Source organism: Oryctolagus cuniculus, chromosome 3, assembly GCF_964237555.1.
Source record: "Oryctolagus cuniculus chromosome 3, mOryCun1.1, whole genome shotgun sequence".
Classification (NCBI taxonomy): Eukaryota; Metazoa; Chordata; class Mammalia; order Lagomorpha; family Leporidae; genus Oryctolagus; species Oryctolagus cuniculus.
In genome coordinates this window covers 184,006,332-184,024,612 of record NC_091434.1, presented here as the reverse complement: position 1 = coordinate 184,024,612, position 18,281 = coordinate 184,006,332, and the positions used below count along the sequence as shown (strand labels likewise).

The following is an 18,281-nucleotide window of genomic DNA, read 5'->3' as shown; positions in this document are numbered from 1 at the left end:
GACGCCTGGGGTCCCAAGCTGCGCCTCCCCGTGCGCCTGCCTTTGCTACAGGGACTCTGAGACCCAGGTGGCACATGACAAGCCCCTGGGGAGCTCTCACTTACTCATTTTTAAAGATTTCTTTATTTCAAAGGTAGAGTTTCCAGGTGGGGGACAAACAGAGAGAAAGTGGCTCTCCATCCACTGGCTCACTCCCAAGATGGCCGAAGCCAGGTACCAGGAACTCCACCCACGTGGAGTGGCAGGGGTCCACGCACATGGGTCATTAGCGGGAGCTGGAGCGAAAGCGGAGCAGCCTGGACTCAAAGTGACTGCCCACCACGGATGCCAGCGACCCAGGCCGCAGCTTAACCCACTGCGTTACAACAGCAGGCCCCTCGGGGGGCTTTCAAAATAATGCCACTTCCTGTGCGCTTGTCCAGACCTCTGAAATCCAGATGTTTGCAGACGGGCTCCTAGCATCAACAGGGAGCAGCCAAGACGGAAAATCGCCTCTCGTACCGCTTCTCGTTCCCCTGTTCTGACAGCTGTGTAGGGACGGGAGCTCGTCACTCTGGCCTTGACTACCACATAACTTCTGCCGTAGCTCCCAACCCTTCCTCCTCCAACACCCTGCACGTCACTGGCAGGCCGCAAATACTTTCAGGATGTCCCCTCCACTCCTCAGTGACCCTCAGTGGCTCCCTGTTACCACAGGAACCAATCTCCGCATGACCAGATTCACGGCTCCCCCAGCACAGAGTCAGTTCTGATGGATGTGAACTGTATCTTAACTCCCTTTCCCCACCCTCCCGCACACGCCACTAGGCGATGCCTGTCTGTGGGCTGAGTCGACAGAAACATTTTCTCTGCAAATTAAATGCAGTCCGTGCCCTCCCCAGCGCAGAGTGGACTGGGTGATTGAACCATCGCTTACTTAGGAGCTTATTTCTCTAAAGATTAGATGCAGCCAACTGTGATGGACCGTGCTCACGGGGAGCAGAGACCTAAGCAGTACGAACCAGCAGAGAACGCAGACTCCATCCGGTGCAGACCGGAATGCATTTTTGCTTCTGAGTGCCTGCATCTGATAACTGGCACAAACTTTTCCTAAATTAGGTAATTAGATGTGTCTTATTTGTTCCTATCCCACACCACCACCATGCTATAGGATTAAGTATCTCAGCTCCCCAAATCATACCCTGTTTCCTCTCTCTCAAGGTTTCGGGGAGCAGACACACTGGTCAGACAGGGGCGGGGAAAGACCCACAGCTGGAGTGACCGAGGGAACGCGGATGTCACAAGCTATCTTTCAGCTGGCTGACGGTTAAGCTGTGGGGCAGCACCAGGGACCAGCTTGCTAAGCATCCAGCACCCAGCAGAGCCCCAGGCCCTGTGACCCAGGTGTCCCACCCCAGCCGCGCACCCACCCCGAGCCCCACACTGGGCGCCACTCAAATGCCCGTCGGGGATGGAACGGATGCGCACACCATGAAGCCCCACGTCAGCACACACAGCAGCCTGTGTCCCACAGACACGCTGTGGGGCTACAGCAGGCACACAGGAGGCCCCCCATCCGCGTACTCCTCTGGCAGAAAGTTCTAGAAAACAAGGCGAACTCACCTCTCTTGCTACAAGTCAGAACATGCACTGAAGGCAGCTGTGGCTGGCAGGGGACTTGGGTGCCTCAGAGTTCCGGAAAGTTCTGTGTCCATCTGGCACCAGCCACCCAGATGAGCCTGCTTTGGGAGAAGCTACTGAGCTCTCCCTTGTGTCTGTGCAACGTCTCTCTGAATGCTATTTTTCCATAAAACGCGAGAGGGCGAGGAGGAGGGCAGGGACGGTGGGGCGGGAGAGGTGCACAGCCAGTGGGAAAGCTTCAAATTTCCAGACCTGGATTCGATGTGGACTTTGCCGTGCGACCTCGGACAAGCCACGTAACCTATCTCCGCTTTTCTCATCTGTAAGACAGACAGCAAAGCTGCTCTCCCACGTCACAGTGGGGCCGAGGCCCACATGGCACCGTGGCTGTAACAGCGCCCCGATTACCGCGGAATCCCTGCGGCGGGTCGGCACGGCCGAGCAGGGCCCTCAGAGCGCTGGCACCAGCGCTGGGGCAGCCGGGCTGGTCTATGTTCCTCACGGCAGCTCCTCACCTAATCCCTTAATGGCCAGGGCTTGGCGTGCAGGAGCACCTGGGATAATCCCTGTGTCTGGCCTTCCCACATGGATATAAACAGATGCCGAGAAGCCGCTCCCAGCGACTTGCGTCCACACGTGTTTCCACAGCTACACCGCCAGTTTGTCAACCAGCCCTAGGACTCCCGGCCACCTGCCGGGGAGGTCGAGAGAAGGTTCCTCCCCACCTCCCAGAACCAAACCCTCGTGGCCCCCTCCCTGGAGCCCGAAACAGTCCACTGCACGCCATCTCAAAGACAGACGGCAGTGCCCCACCCCTCTCCCCATCCTGGAAACCAGTTGCAAGCGGGGGGGGGGGGGGATTTGCTTCGGGTTTGTGGCCAAAAGGGCAAAGCTAAGGTCACCACATTCGCCATGGGCTGGTCTCATATTATAGTCGTGGGTTCCCTGGAGAGCCTGCCGAATGGAAATCTTTACTCTTCCCATGGCTGCTTGGCCCCAGCTGGCCCAAGCTTAAGGGCTTTCCAGTGCTCTGCTTCTGGACAGCAGGGCTGGCGTGATGCGGCCCCCTCTGGTAACGCCACAGCCAGCAACACAAAGACCATTTGGTGCTACTGCAGCGACTGCTGTGGGGAAATGAAACTGACGCCGCTGAGACTTCTAATTCCTGTAGCAAAACGGGAAAATATTCACTTTCCTATTACGTTCCTGACTCTCCAGGAAAAAACCTTATGAAAGCAATGGCATTTTCCTTTTCTCGTTTATACCACACATCACGTCTGCACCCACCCCAGAGTGTGGTATCTGTATGTGTGAGGGACTCTGTGTCTAGCTTTCAACACAGAATGATCCACCAAAACCTAAATGTAAGACCGTGAGATTAGGGGCCCAGCAGGCTACGCTGCCACCCGTGACACCAGCACCCCTTAAGAGTGCCATTGCGAGTCCTGGCTACTCCACTTCCAATCCAGCTCCCTGCTAATGCCCCTGACAATGAAGCGGAAGATGGCCCAAGTAATTGGTCCCCTGCCACCCACGTGGGAGACCAGGATGGAGTTCCTGGCTCCTGGCTTCAGCCTGGCTCAGCCCCAAAGCATTGTGGCCACTTGGGAAGTGAACCACTGGATGGAAGATCTCTCTCTCTCCTTCTTTCTGTAACTCTGTCTTTCAAACAAATACATCTTTAAAAAGAAAAGTGAGATTAATAGGAGGGGTCTCTTTCCATAGTTCCCTATTCATGATGAGCTTACCCTGCTGTATTTCAATATTGGCTTATATTCTGCACCCTATGATAGAAAGACCAAGAGAACCAGAAACTTAGAATTACACGTTACTGTCCACTGAAAGTTAAATACAGCGACAGAACTGTGGATGCAGAGTATGGACCACTAGGCAAAGATTCTGGCTTTTAGTTCCTACTTTCAGCTTCTAAGAGCACAGCTACTTATCTTATGAAAGAAGTCCCGGCTGAAATGAATTCTGGAGGATTTTAGAATTGCTTTCTTCCTTGACACATCCATATTGAGCTGTTTGACACAGACAGCAGGGCGCCTACCTTTCAGACGAGCCCAGGCCTTCGGGGTGGTGTGTCCGTAGACTCAGCCTTTCTCCTTCATCGTCTTATTCATCCCACCTGCGAGGGGGGTGGAACTCACGAGCCCCATCCTCAGACAAGGCGACCTGTTGATGTTGCCCTGGCAACTGGCCCAAGGCCACAGCTGACTGGCAGAAAATGGATCCACACCTGAGCCCTGCCCTGTGCCTTGGCTGGCAAGATCTGTGGACTCCTGGAGGCATGAGCAAGGCGAGGGAGAGAGGGAGAGAGGGAGAGAGGGAGAGAGGGAGAGAGAGAGGGGGAGGGAGGGAGGGAGGGAGGGAGGGAGGGAGGGAGAACAGGTCTTCCTTATTGGGAGTGAGGCAGGCTGGTCTGATTTCAAGATTCCTCCCAATTCTGAGAAATTTGGCTTTTGCAACAGGGATCAGGGCGCTCCTGGGGGATACTTGTCAATGTTATCTTTGGGGAACACGGACGCCAAAGCGCTGCCTGGCCTGAAATCAGAGTGTTCTGCTTGGTCCCCGCCATTTCCCTACCATGGCAGGCCAAGCAGTCCCGCCCCGGCCTGCACCAGCTGTTCCCCGCGGTGTAGGTGCTGCAGGTGCTGGCAGAGGGCCTGGGTGTGCCAAAGGCAACGGCGTAGGGCGTGCTGGCTGCCACCCTCCCCACCTGGCTGTGTGCACCTGCAGTGAGCCTCCAGCCTCGTCTTCCAAGGAAAGAGTTTCTTGACTAAGCGTTCTTTCCTCTCTTTTTCGCTTTCTTGTGAGGTCTACCCTCCTGCTTACAAAGGAAATTAATGCGCTAACGTTTCCCAAAGAAAACTGCAAAGCATCCATGTTTATAAAGTGCCTCTTCAGTTGCGTTTGTTGGCAGCCCACCACCTGCTCAGCCCGCGCCCCGCAGCCCAGCTGCCCATCTTGAGTTCACGCACACCTTCCAATGTGCCCCCAACAGCTGCCTCTGAGGGCACACCTTTGCCCCCTCTGCACCTGGCAAAATGCCACCCATCCAGTTCAGCTCCAAGCGGCACCTCTCCTGTGTGGCCACCTGATGGAGCTATTCTTAATTCTTCACTGCATCTAGAAGCTTTGCGTGGCACAGTCTCCTGCACCGCTGTGACTCACAATGTGATCTAATATTTTAGGTGTTCACTATGGACACTTTAACCCGCCCACTGGAAGGGTAGTGGAGTGACACCCTAAGTGCCATCCCCGGCTTCGACAAGTGACAACTTGGGGCCACGCTAGTGTCTGATTTGTGCACCGTTCCCCACTGCCAAGCTTAAACATAGAATCCCGGTGCCACGTTGTGTCCTCCATAAACATTTCTGTGTGCATGTCTGAAAGATTACATCTCCTTTAAAAAAAAAAATTATTTTCAGCCGGCACAGCGGCTCACTAGGCTAATCCTCCACCTGCGGTGCCGGCACCCTGGATTCTAGTCCCGGTTGGGATGCCGGTTCTGTTCCGGTTGCTCCTCTTCCAGTCCAGCTCTCTGCTGTGGCCCGGGAAGGCAGTGGAGGATGGCCCAGGTGCTTGGGCTCCTGTACCCACATGGGAGACCAGGAGGAAGCACCTGGCTCCTGGCTTTGGATTGGCACAGCACGCCGACTTTAGCAGCCATTTGGGTGGTGAACCAACAGAAGGAAGACCTTTCTCTCTGTCTCTCCTTCTCACTGTCTATAAATCTACCTCTCAAATAAATAAACAAAATCTTTTTTTTTTTAAAAAGAGATGGGTGGATGGATATATAGATATGAATCTTCCATCTGCTGGTTCACTCCCCAAATGGCTGCAACTGAGCTTGGCCAACCGGGAGCCAGGAGCCAGGAGCTTCTTCCAGGTCTCACGTGGGTGCAGGGGCCCAAGCACGTGGGCCATCCTCCACTGCTTTCCCAGGCACATTAACAGGGGCAGGACTATAAGTGGAGCAGCAGAGACTTGACATGGTGCCCACGTGGGGTGCCAGTGTGACGTCAAGGCGGAGGGTCACCCCCTACCACAGCTCCGCCCTCCCTCTCCCGCAGCGGCCTGCACGTCCGCATCACAGCAAAAGCAAAATGAACCATGACTCCCTTAGAGCACCAAATACGCAGCTGGGTCCCGAGCCCTCCCACTGAGCCACGACTTCCTCACTGGTCTGCTTGAACCCCTGTCCGAACACACGCACAGGCTCTCCCTGGAGAGACACCGCTTCGGCCCACCCCTCTTCTCCACCTGTCTGCAGCCCGACAGCCCCGAAGCTCCCACGGGGCGGCGCGTGCTTTCCCGGGGGTCTCCGGTGCCTGGCGCATGGCCGCTGCATGGCCCGAGCTGACTCCCCAACAAGGAGAGCGCCCGAACAGAACCCGCCTGCGTTCCCCAGCCGCCTGCGTCCAACCTGCTGCTGGCTTGGCGGCGCTTCCCCAAGCCACAGCCTTCACCGTAGCCCCGCACCTGTCACACGCAAGGTGTGCACGGCAGGGGTTGCGAGTGGATGAGCGCAGGCAGCCAACTTCTGCTGCGAGACGCTGGCTCCGCAGGCTTGCCGTCCAGTCTCCTTGTCCTGCCCTCTGCCATGAAGACTTGGGGTGCAGTGTTTTCTGAGGTCTCCCTGGGCATGGCGGAGGCCTCATGGACCGTGCGCTTGCTGCCCTCTGCTGGCGGCATCTGCTCAGGACCCCCGTGGCCCAGCGAGGTCGCTCCCAGAGCACCAGCCTGCAGGTGCCTAAACCACGGAGCAGGTGCCACCCTGCCCCGGTCCGCCCCTCGCTCCTCGGTGTGGGCTCCAGCGGAGAGCGCTAGGCTTTAAAGGGACAGGTGCCCGGGGCCCTGTCTCGGGCTCCCTGGGGAGTGGGCCCACGCGTCCTGTGGATCGAAAGCTGCCTGCCCTTGGGGACATGCGGCCACAGCCAGCACGGCCGCAGGAAGACGAGGCTACAAAGCTCTCAGCCCACCTTAAAAAGTGTTCTGAGTTTAGACCTCGCACAGCCTTGCCGGAAGACCAACTCCATCCGCCCTGTGAGGACACTGCCCAGACCTGGTCTGGTCTCCTCCCCTCTCTTTTCTCTCTTCAGCTCCTGCATTTAAGACTCCCTGGTGGTTGCTAAGAGAATTCAGGATGTCCCTAAGGTGCCCACCCCCAGGCGGCGACTTACCCATGCTGAACAGATTGCGAGGGAAGGGCTTACTTCTTTGCCCAAGACCCACCCTTGCAGATGAGTCTCCTCGGGCCAATCAGTCCGTGGTCCGCAGGGCCAGCGTCCAGTCTGAAACCCAGCGCAAAATGAACACATGGGACCTTCATTCAAAGAGCCTTTCCTAGGACGCACGCAGCTCTCTCTTCCTTGGTCTCTGCTCCAACTTGGCACAGGGGCCTTGGTTTCTACTTAGAAGTTTTAAATTATTCACATGCATTTCACCATTCATCTTCCTATCGTGCAAATTCAGTATCAAATGTAAATATCAAAGCATTCAAGTCCTGGGCACAGTCACTGAAATGACACAATTTGTAGTTTGAGATTCACTGGCCGGAAGAAGCACACCCAAGCCAAACTCATGGAGCTGGAAACAGAACAGATGACCCCATGCCCTTCAGGCAGGACATTCAGGATAGGCTGGGAGAGTCGAGTCCAGACCACCACAGGCACGCAAGGACCCTGCCAGCCACCAGACCTGTGCACCGAGGCCCCAGCCAGGGAGCAGGGTCTAGGCAAGGCGACCCAGGTGTCCCCCCTTCCCACAGGCACCCCCCATCCACACACACTGTGACCGCCGGGGGTCTCTAAGCCTCTGTGCCATGACACACTCAGTACCCATCCACAGCCTCTGCGAGTCCCACCAGGTAACTCGCGTACTGCCAGTCTGGGCCATGTGTGGCCATCATCACGCCCACCCAAGCCACAGCGAGGTGTGTGTGGGCGCCCAGCACGCGGCTGGGAGTGGAGGGCATCGGTGACGAAGGAGCAGAGCAGGACAGGGTGGGAGAGCGCAGGCAGCGGCACCAGCCAGGCCCCCAGCACGGGCTTTCACCCCTTCCAACTCCTTTCCACACACAGGTCCAAAGGTAAAGTTGTTACAGTTCTCCAGGGAGCAGCCACGGGGCCCAATCCCTGAGTGTGGAGCTGTTCCCACTGGCCACCTGCTCATCCAGTTGTCCCTGCTGCTCTGGGATGGAGGCGGGGTCAAGCGATAGCCAGGTACATTAACGGGTGGCTGGATCAGAAGCAGAGCAGCCAGGACTCAAAGCAGCTCCTCCACCTGGGATGTCAGCATAGCCAACGGTCCACAGTGCTGGCCCCTGGATGACTCCTGAACTACAGAGTTTTTTGAGCCTGTCCATTTCATCGTACCATTTAAGCAATACTTCTGCTCCCGGCACGTGGCCCAAACACAAAGCTTTCCCACTTGCACACCCCTAGAGCCGCTCTGGGCTCCCTCATTCGTGAGTGGTCCTCGCTAATGGGAGTGGGAGAGCTTCGTGAAGACCAGCCGGTCCTTGTTGGTTTCTATTCCAAGGTGGAAATAGGAGCGAGCGTTCGGCGCAGCAGTTAGCATGTCCCTCGAGACACCTTCATCCCATATCAGGGTTCCTGGGCTTGAGTCCCAGTGCCACTCCCCAAACTGCTAACATGGGCCCTGGGGGGCAGCAGCGATGGCCCAAGTAGCTTCCTTCCACCCATGTGGGAGTCCTGGAGGGAGTTCCTGCTGCTTGGTTTTGGCCTGGCCTAGCTCTGGCTGTTGCTAACATTTGGGGGTCAGCAAAGGTAAGACCTCTCTCTCTTTCAAATAAATAAGAAGTAAATAAATTTTAAAAATATTTATTTATTTGGAATGCAGAGCTACAGAGAGGTCTTTCAGCCATTGGTTCACTCCCCAAATGACCACAATGGCCAGGAAGCCAGGAGCCGGAAGCTTCTTCCAGGTCTCCCATGTGGATGCAGGGGCCCAAGCACGTGGGCCATTTTCCGCTGCTTTCCCAGGTGCATTAGCAGGGAGCTGGATGGGAAGTGGAGCAGCCAGGACTCTACCAGACATCCACATGGGATGCTGGCGTCGCAGGCGGCAGCTAAGCCGCTATGTCACAATGCCGGCTCCAGTAAACAAGGGTCTGCATCCCAGCAGGGCGGCCATGTGGCAGCTCGGGATTGTGAATGGCTCCCCCTGCAGGTGGAGCAAAGCCACGCAGAGCCTATGCACAGAAAGATGGCGCCTCAGAATCGCTTGTCCTGGAAGGCTGCCTTCTGCTCTGGGGAGGGGAAGGAACAGAAAAAAAGAATTCCCCAAACTGATGATCCTTCTGGATTGGCATCACCTAGCAGTTGAAAAAGTGAGGCCGTCATCTACCAAGCAGGCCGCTCAGCCCACCTTTGTGGGCAGGGGGGCTCTGAGCCGGGTGGTGGGGGATCTCCTTCCTGGGGCAAACCAGCGGAGCAGCCAATTCGCTTCCATCCCAAGCACTGCTGCTCCCCCCCTGCAGCCGGGGGGTGGGAGTGGGGGTGGCAGGTGCTGTACTCCAGTGTTACCCAGAGGATGGCGGGACCCCCAGCACTTGCACTCCCTGATTTTCCAACCTTCCCTAATACGAGTGTGAAGTGGGTGTCATTGTTGTAATTTGCATTTTTCACCATGGCAATTCATTTCTCTTCTGTGCCCATTCGTCTCCGGCAACCATTCTTCTAATGAGCTAACTTTTCTTGCCGATTTATAGTAGCTCTGTGGAGTTTTGTTACCATCAGTCCTTCATAGATACTGCCATTTTTTGCCTATTTCGCTGTTTGTCTTTTAACTTTACTGTGTACCAACAGCCACCCGTATGGCAGCCCCCGTGCGCCTCCGTGTTCCCATCCAGGAGCTGGGCAAACAGCGGCGACACTGGTTAAGGGAGGCGATGGGTGCGCAGCACTCGGTCGGCCACGTCCTGAGCTGGCCGCAGCTGCCGCTGGGGCTTCACAAGCAAGCTTCCGTATTTCACACTCGCAGACCCCCAGGCACTGCCTGCTAGTCTCCAGCGACGCTAGGGCCCGACAGTTAAGACTGAGAGAACGTGTGGAGGGATAACTAATGACCTCCTTTCACCCCGTGGCACTGTCACCTGGGTGCTTGCTGACTCTGAGCAGCCGGGGAGACTGAACTCCCGGGAAGGCTCCGCTAACACCAACCTCTTCCTCCTGCCCTGTTAGCCAGCCCTGGAGTACCGCGGCCTGCAGGAGGGCCTGCCCTATCTGGACATGGTGATCGCAGAGACGCTGCGGATGTACCCGCCGGCTTTCAGGTAAGCCTGCCCGCGCCTGTGTGCCCCGGGCTCAGACGCCTGGCCCATCCGCCCCACAGGCAACTGCTCTCTCGAGGCACCGCCTGCCTTTTCAGACGTGGCCTTCTTCCCCACCCCAAGCCGGTCTCTTTGGCCTCCGAACCTTCAAGGACTTTTGCCATAGACCCCGCCTGTTCGCTCCCTCATCCATCCATTTAGCAACTGTTTGTGGAACATCCGGTCTGTGCCAAGCACTGGGGAATCAGCCGAGTCTAAGACAGCAAAATGCCCCTGCTGACCCTCGGCAGGGGCTGCTCAGGGCCTGGAAGCTTCCCCGTGTGCAACAGCCCCCACCCGTCGTGTCCTGGGGGCTCCAGCAGCACACTCCCTACCCAAGAAGTCAGACTCAGCGAGCCACACCTGCCCCTCCCTGCCTCTCCCCCAGCACGTCCAGCTGTGACTGTACCTTGTGTGATATCCTTGACATTTCCACACGCCGTGACACGTCGCGAGGGTAAACCCGTCACACTGACCTGGAAGGGCGAGAGTGAGAATCAAGCCTTCCGCTTCTTTCGAACGCCACGGGGTGGCCACACGAGGCACCTTATGGGGAAAGGCATCCCAGCCTGGGGCCCCGGGCACTTAGAAAGACGGGAACCACGGCCCGAGTGCGGGGTCTAGAAACAGAAGCAGCATGAAGCATTTGGCTGGATACTGCAAACCCCTTTCCATGGGTTTATGAGTCAGTACACCACAGGGACCACAGGCAGCACCTTTGTCGTTTTTAAAGAGGAAGGCGCATGATTTGAGGGTATCCCAAAGGGGTATTTCAATCCAGAAATAATACAAAGAGTCTAACCGTAGACAGTGCCCACGACGTGAGGTCCAGAGCAAACAGAATTGCGAGGGTGTGAGTGCAAGTGCACAGTCCCCTCGCACACGGCACTGCAGGTCTCTTGGTGGGGGGTGCGGGAGGCAGGCCAGAACCAGGGGGCTTCTCACACCAGAAGCTGGACTGAATCGACTGCCTAGGCCTGACGTCCCTGGCATCCATCGTTTTTGGTTTTTTTCCCTTCGCGATTTGCAGCCAGCTTTCTTCCATGGGAACGGTGGCCTGCTGGTATACACATTCAAATGAAGTCCCGAATGTGACATTCAGTGAGGACACAGAACAAAGACTGCTCAAAGGCCTTGCCTGGGCCCCAGAGATGGCCACCTCACTTCACACAGCATCCGTGCTCCGTGATGACGTGAGGCAGGCCCGGAGCCGTGCTCCGTGAAGATGTGGGGCGGACTCAGAGGGGCAAAGCAGCCTTGGCCCTGCCAGGCCCTACCGAGGGCTCTGGTACTACTCTGGGCTTCTCTTTCCCACACGGTGAGAGTCTGGAGGTGGGTCTTTCATGCCAAGAAAGAACTGAATGGAGGTGGGTCAAGCCTATGGCACAGTAGCTTAGGGATTAGCGCCCCAAGTAGCCCAGGCCTGGAAGGGGGTCTTGCTAAGTAGTATGTGTCTAGTGAGCAAACCATTTGCTCAAGTGAGCAACCTATTGTTCCGGTAGGCCAGCTATTTGCATTAAGTTCCTGAAGCAAACAATGAGGTTATTCATTGATTTAGAGTCTTACCCAGAAGTCACAATGACACAGGTGGCCTCGGTGCTCAGTCCCGGGGTCGAGTTACGTTGCTACAGGTAGGCTTACTTCTCAGCTCTGATGGCTGGCCCATACCTTACATCAAGCTGGAGAGAGCTGTGCCGGCTTCCAGGTTGCAAGGATTAGAGACTCTCATGGTCTCTTGAGTCGTGGTGTCTAAGAAACTTTGGTGAGATGAGAGCACTGGCACTCTCCCAGCCATCGGAGACGTCCTCATGGCGGAGGCCTGAGCTGAGAGATCGGGGCGTGGTCTTACCAGGACCCAGAACTGTAAACCCCTGGCCTAGGCCCAGCACCCAAAGTAACTGGGCAGACCAACACTGGCACCGCTTAGAGGTGGTCCTCAGTGCCCCTGACCTGCTCACGGCCTTAACCCAAACACTGGTCCTGAACACCTCTCCCCGTGCACCCAATCACTCCCAACCTTCCTGCCTTCTCTCCTGCCCAGGGCTTCCTGCCACCCACTGCCCTCTGCCCTGCACCTGCCTGCTGCACCAGCCACTACCTCTTGGCTCTGCGGCCACACAGGCACCTGGGCGTGCCACCTCGCTCCAGAGCCCGCCCCTACCAAGAGCTGCCGTTCTGGTTTCCGTGGGAAGCACAGATTGGAAAACAGGCCGAGAGAGATGAGGATGGAGGCTGAGGAGGTAGCAGTAAAGCTGGACCAGTGAGGACTCTGCAGAGGGGAGGCTTTGAGTTTCCGACTCGCCAGGCTGGCGCGGGGATCACAGGACACCCACTCTTCTGCGCGTGTTGACTGGGGGGCTGGGGGACACACGAGGGAAAGGTCTGAACGGAGAGGTAGCAACCCGGGTCTCCGGCCAGGGGCTGGAGTAGGACCAGGTGCAGCAGAACCAGCCGAGAGCCACCGGGATGTGAGGGGCTGGGGGGGCAGAAGGGCCCAGAATGCCAATGCCAATGCCAATGCCAATGCCAGTGGGTCCAAGGAGGAAACTCAGCCAGTGGTGCCCTGGAGAACCAAGGAGAGAGGGCGTGTGTGCGTGTGTGTGTGTGAGAGAGACAGACAGACACACACACACACACACACACACGATGATAGGGCCACAATGGGACAAAGTATTAACAGTGGGCGATCTGTGAAGCATCTGTGTGCTGTTCTCATTCTTCAACTTTTCTGCAAAGTTGATGGGATGGCATGGCATGGCATGGGAGAGGAAGAGGAGGAGGAGGAGGAGGAGTAGGAATGGGGGGAGAAACAGCAAGGCAAAGGCAATGGCGTGGAAGGGCCTGGAGGGGCCCTGTATGGTGCGTGTGGGAGGTGAGGGCTGGAAATGGAAGCAGAGGAAGCCTGAGGGTGAGGGCGGGCAAGGTAAAGGGGCTTGGCTGTGAGAGGGAGAGGCAGGGGCCAGGGAACCCCCTCCCTGGGAGGTAGCCTTGTGCTGACCTCCAGACCTACCAGGGACTCTTCATACTGGCCAGGGAGTGCACCAGGTGGGGAGGGGGCAGTAGCACCTTCTCAGCAGAGCCAAGTGCATGTAAAGAGCCTAAAGGTGGCAAGCCCCTGGCCAGCAGAGGGTTAACGGGGCCCTGTGGGTGGAGGGCTGGGCCTCCTGTCCCCTCAGGCCCTCCAGCTTGCCTGCTCAGCATCACCCGGGTCTCCCCCAGGTTCACACGGGAGGCAGCCCAGGACTGCGAGGTGCTGGGGCAGCGCATCCCTGCGGGCGCTGTGCTGGAAACCGCTGTGGGCGCCCTGCACTACGACCCGGAGCACTGGCCCAACCCCGAGACCTTTGACCCCGAGAGGTGAGCACTGCCCCCTTAAACGGCCCTGGGGGGGGGGGGTGTGAGTGGCTGGGACTGGACAAGGCCCTCCCCAGACGCGGCAGCTCAGACATCAGCCAGGCATCCTCTCCGGGGGAAAGGATGGAGTTTTTAAAGCCCCCAGCTGAATCCAGACATGAAGCATTTTGGCAGCACTGCACACGAGGAACAAGGCAATTTCAAATGGTCGTCTTCTGCTTTTCCAAGTCAGGGCACAGGCTAAAGGGTTGTATTTTGGAATGTGCTCTGAAAAATAACAAAATATAACTTCTTTTTAAGAAATGAACTCAGCAGCTCTGCCAAGCCATAGATCCGGCTCCATTTCCGGGAATAAAATGCATGAGATCAGCAGGAGGTCGGGATCCTCCTCTCACCGAGAGGGACGCAATCCATCGGCTAATTTCACTTGTAGCCTCTGTGGCTCGGACGCCCGAGCAGGCTTCCTCATCCTGTCCCTTGTCAGAGGCACTCTGTGTCCCGACGTCCCTCCCTCCAAGACCGGCAAGGTCCGGCTGGCCAGGCAGCTGGAATCCCCACCCTTAATGATTCCAACTCAGCTCGGCCATACACTGGGAAACCGTGGGCAGAGGGACCTGGAGAAATCTCATTCCACCACCCAGAGCTCCTGAACATACGGTGCAGACAGTGACTATGAAGAGCAGCTCTGAAAACACAGTAACGCCCAAGCCCTACAGAGCCGCTGCAGGCCTGCGGCATCACAAGCAAGTCCAGGGGTAGCGAGGAGCCAGCCGGCGGCACAGGACACACGTGGCAATGCTGATTTGGGAGCACAGTGAGCAGCTCCGCAGAGGGGCCTCAGCCATCCCAGTGCTGCCGTGTCCCACGGTCAAGGCCCAGGGCTCAGGCCAGGAAAGCAGACGTAGGTAGGGAGGCAGCTGCCTGTGTGGTGTCGACACAGCCCCTGGGAGGGCTGGGGAGCTGGCAGGTGCCCGGGGAAGGGGGAAGGAGACTGCAAAGTCTGCAAAGGATGACACGGCAACCTCTGGCCATGGGGGAGGCCAGGGCCGTGGTCAAGCCCTGGGGTTTGGGGCTGCCGGCTTGGGCTTAGTTTACCCTCAGATGCTGGGTGTGAGGGAGCATACAGGAGACTGGTGACATTCCAGGGAACTCTCTGACCTCAGCCACGCCCTCAGGGCTGTGCAGGCTGGGGGACAGGGCGGGACTGAAGCTCAGGGTTCTGCAGCCACTGCCCTGGAGCCTCGGGACAGTCCAGGACACAGGAGTCTGGTGACAAGGCAGGGTTTGACTCCCATTTGGAGGACCGACCTCGGAGAAGAGGTTGCTCAGCCAGAGGCCTGCAGCTAGAAGGGGCAGGTGCTCCGGCCAGCTCTGACTTCACTCCAACCTGCAGGTTCACCGCGGAGGCCCGGGAGCAGCGCCGGCCCTTCACCTACCTGCCCTTCGGGGCCGGCCCCCGGAGCTGCCTCGGGGTGCGGCTGGGGCTGCTGGAGGTCAAGCTGACGTTGCTGCAAGTCCTCCACAAGTTCCGCTTCGAAGCCTGTGCTGAGACTCAGGTGAGGCCCTGCGGATCTGGGCGGCGGGGCGGGGGGGGGGGGAGCGGTGGCTGCCCCTGTTCTGGGTGCCAGCGCCAGGCCACGCACGTGAGCAGTTCCTTAACCTCCCTTGTCCTGCTTCTTCCTCTCAGTTCAAGATGCTTTCATCCATTTGAAATAAGGACTGAGAGAGGGCGAGACAAAGAGGTCTTCCATCCTCTGGTCCACTCCCCAAATGGCCGCAACAGCCAGGGCTGGGCCAGGCCGAAGCCAAGACCCAGGAGCTTCATCCCGGTGTCCCACGTGGGTGCAGGGGCCCAAGCAGTTAGGCCATCATTCACTGCTTTCCCAGGCCACAGCAGGGAGCTGCATCGGAAGCAGAGTAGCTGGGGCTGGAACTGCCACTCCTATATGGGACACCGGGATTGCACGCAGTGGCTTTAACCCGCTGCGCCACGATGACAACCTTGGCCGGTTTCTAGATTGTAAAAGGGGACAACAGCACCCCATACCTCTCAATGTCACGTGGGACTGAGTTAACATCTGCGCTTCTGTGAGCATCTGGCGCGTCCTAACCTGAGCGTGCCTCAGACATTATTGTATTTGTGTGGTTCTCTGTACAACAGGGCTGGCCCCCACTGCATGGTGTCTGCAGCTGTGAAGGGGCTTGGGGGTGCGTGGCTTGCCCTACAGAAGCCAGGACACTCCCTGGGGCCCCTGCTCACCTAGCATCCTCTCGGCTTGGAAGGGGATGTGAGGAGCGTCAGCTCCTTGCAGGGTGCTCCCAGCTGCCACAGCCGTCTCCCTGTGGAGACAGTCACTCCCACGTTCCCCAGTCACGTCCTGCTCACGTACAATGACACCCACTCTCCCCTACAACATGTACCTGCATCCCCACGGTCCCAGAGAGGCACACAGGCCCTGCCCTCACCCAGACATGTGGGCCCTCCACAGTAGGCCTCTACCACTTTCCCAGCCCCACACGAGCTCACACCACACACCCCAGGCCCAGCCGTGGTGCCAGGGAGCTGGTGTCAACATTTGTCACTGTCACAGTAATCCCAGAGTGAGCTCCATCATTCCCACTCTTTAGATGAGAGCCAAAGCTCAGAGAGGTTGAGGTCACACAGCAGGATGGCAGGGTTAAGACTATCATTGCCATTGCTGGGCACTCTGGCATCTGGCTGAATGCCAGGCCCATGGCAGGTGCTCACTCCATCCAGCAGCCAGAGAGGAAAGGAGCCAGTGCAAAGCAACTCCTGCTGGCCCCCAGGCCCTCCGTCTCTGCACCTGCCAGCTGCTGCTGACCAGCCGAAGCTGTGCTCTCCCCGCACCTGCAGCCATGCTGGTCCTGCCACCTGGACAGAGGGCCTGAGGGATAAGGACACCGTGACAGACTGGGGGTGCCTCTACCCAGAGGAATGGGCAGGCTGCTGGTCCCGGAGAAAGAATGAGTGGTTGGGGTATGTGGAGGGGCCAATACTGCAAGGGAAGATTCCGCAAAGGTCTAGGGGCAGGGCTGGGGAGGGGAAGCTGCCGAGCCCAGGAGAGAGAGAGGAGCAGAGACCCCGACGTCTCCAAAGCACAACGTGAAGGACTTCCTTTTGGAGCTTGATCCTGGCACAGAGTACAGCAGCCAAGACGGCGTCCTGAATTGCTCCTCAGCTCAAGGATAACCGAGTCCCAGAGCCCGCCGGACCCAGGGAGAGCCCACTCGGACTTCAGGACGGGCCTGAGCTTGCTCTGCATCCGCACACAAACGTCCATGCGCAGAGGGCCCGCCCAGCCTTCCTCAGCCGCTCAGGCCACGGCCCCCAGCTGCAGCGTCTCCAACTAAACCCTTCCCAGCCCTGACAAGCCCCGGACTTCTCCCATTCCAGCCGCACAGGCAGATTCCTTCAGGAATCCCTCCAGACCTGCCAGTCCTAAACTTCCTTCTCCTTTCGATTTTGACTCACGGCATTTTCAGTTGGCCAGACCTACGCTGACAGAACAGGCACCGGCCTCCCCTGGCCATTTTAACCGCAGTCAAATCCAAGCACAGGCTCAGACCACCTTGTTTCCCGGATGTCCACCTTGTGTGCCCCAGACCCTCACATCAGCCACGAAGTCGCCGTTTCACTCGGGCTCCTGGGCAATTCTTGGACTGCTTTGTTTAGCCCACAGTCTACTGCCGTCCCTGCCTTTGAAGGGACGCCCAGACCACAGCACGCAAACAGGCAGCAGCAGGAGCCGCTCCCCGGAAGCGCCTGGCAGAGAGAGGGGCTGCTCGGCGGCTGGCTGGGGACCAGGGCGTGAGATACGGAGGGAAGAGCAGGGTCGGTGGAATAACCCGAAGAGATTTTTTAGATGTTTATTCATCTGCATATTTGGAAGGCAGAGAGACAGGGAGAGAGATCTGACATCCAACAGCTCGGGCTGAGCCAGGAGCCAGAAACTCCACCTGAGTCCCCCATGTGGGCGCAGTCCTCGACACTAGCAGGAAGCTGGATCTGAAGCAGGGGCAAAGGCAGGACTCAGGCCCAGGCACCAATCAATATGGACACCAGCGTCCCGAGTGGTGACTCAGCCCCCTGCACCCCAACACCACCCCCAGCTGGAAGACCTCGCTCCGTGTCTTCCGGTCGCGTGACCTGGACCTGTTTCTTCACGTGCAATGCAAGGCGCTCCTGCCTGTTCCCCAGACCTGTGCAGTGGGAGGCAGGCAGGCCTGAATGTGCTCCTGGCCTGCGGTGTTCTGGGAACATGGCCAAGAGGGGTGCTGATGTTATGAGCAGGGCGCTGCGGGGCTCCAAGGCTGGCCACAGGAGGCAGCTCTGCTGGCTTTTCAAGGAACTCTGGTCCAGCTGAGGTTCTCTGCTTACTCCTGGCTGGGCCGCTCCTCAGCCCACAGCCCCGTATCCACGAGCCCTGCTGCACGCCCTGCTCTGCCCGAGTTTTACTGTTGATGCGATTAACCTGACAACTGTTCATTTCCTTCACTGTAGGTACCGCTGCAGCTGGACTCCAAATCCGCCCTAAGTCCAAAAAATGGTGTCTACATCAGGATTGTGCCCCGCTGATAAGAAGGCTGCTGGGAAGGTGGGAAGGGGGTCAGCTTGTAGCAACAATACCCGCAAGCCAGCATGATGGGGGCACCCCCAAACTCAAAGAAAATCTTTGTGTGGAAACTCCTATTTTTGAGACAATATTGGCTAATTAAAAGGGTGCCTGATATTCAAGTATAAAAGAAGTTATTTACATTTTACTAAACTCTTAATAAACATGTATCACACATGATTCTGACCAATAGGGCGTGAACCCTGAGCTAAGTCTCTAGATGGATGGTTGGTTAAAGGCAGTGAAGGCCGGCACCGCGGCTCACTAGGCTAATCCTCCGCCTTGTGGCGCCGGCACTCCGGGTTCTAGTCCCAGTCGGGGCGCCGGATTCT

General features: G+C 57.7%; 1 protein-coding gene across 1 annotated transcript in view; it reads left to right on the top strand.

The window, feature by feature from the left end:
* The window catches only part of TBXAS1 (thromboxane A synthase 1), a 196,494-nt gene extending 178,423 nt beyond the window's left edge, over positions 1-18,071 (top strand). Inside the window, exons 10-13 of the mRNA XM_070071414.1 lie at positions 9,834-9,925; positions 13,181-13,318; positions 14,709-14,871; positions 17,838-18,071. Of these exons, the coding sequence (XP_069927515.1) occupies positions 9,834-9,925; positions 13,181-13,318; positions 14,709-14,871; positions 17,838-17,912 (468 nt within the window). The 3' untranslated portion in view covers positions 17,913-18,071. The remainder of the gene's footprint in view (positions 1-9,833; positions 9,926-13,180; positions 13,319-14,708; positions 14,872-17,837) is intronic.
* Positions 18,072-18,281: the final 210 nt, after the last annotated feature.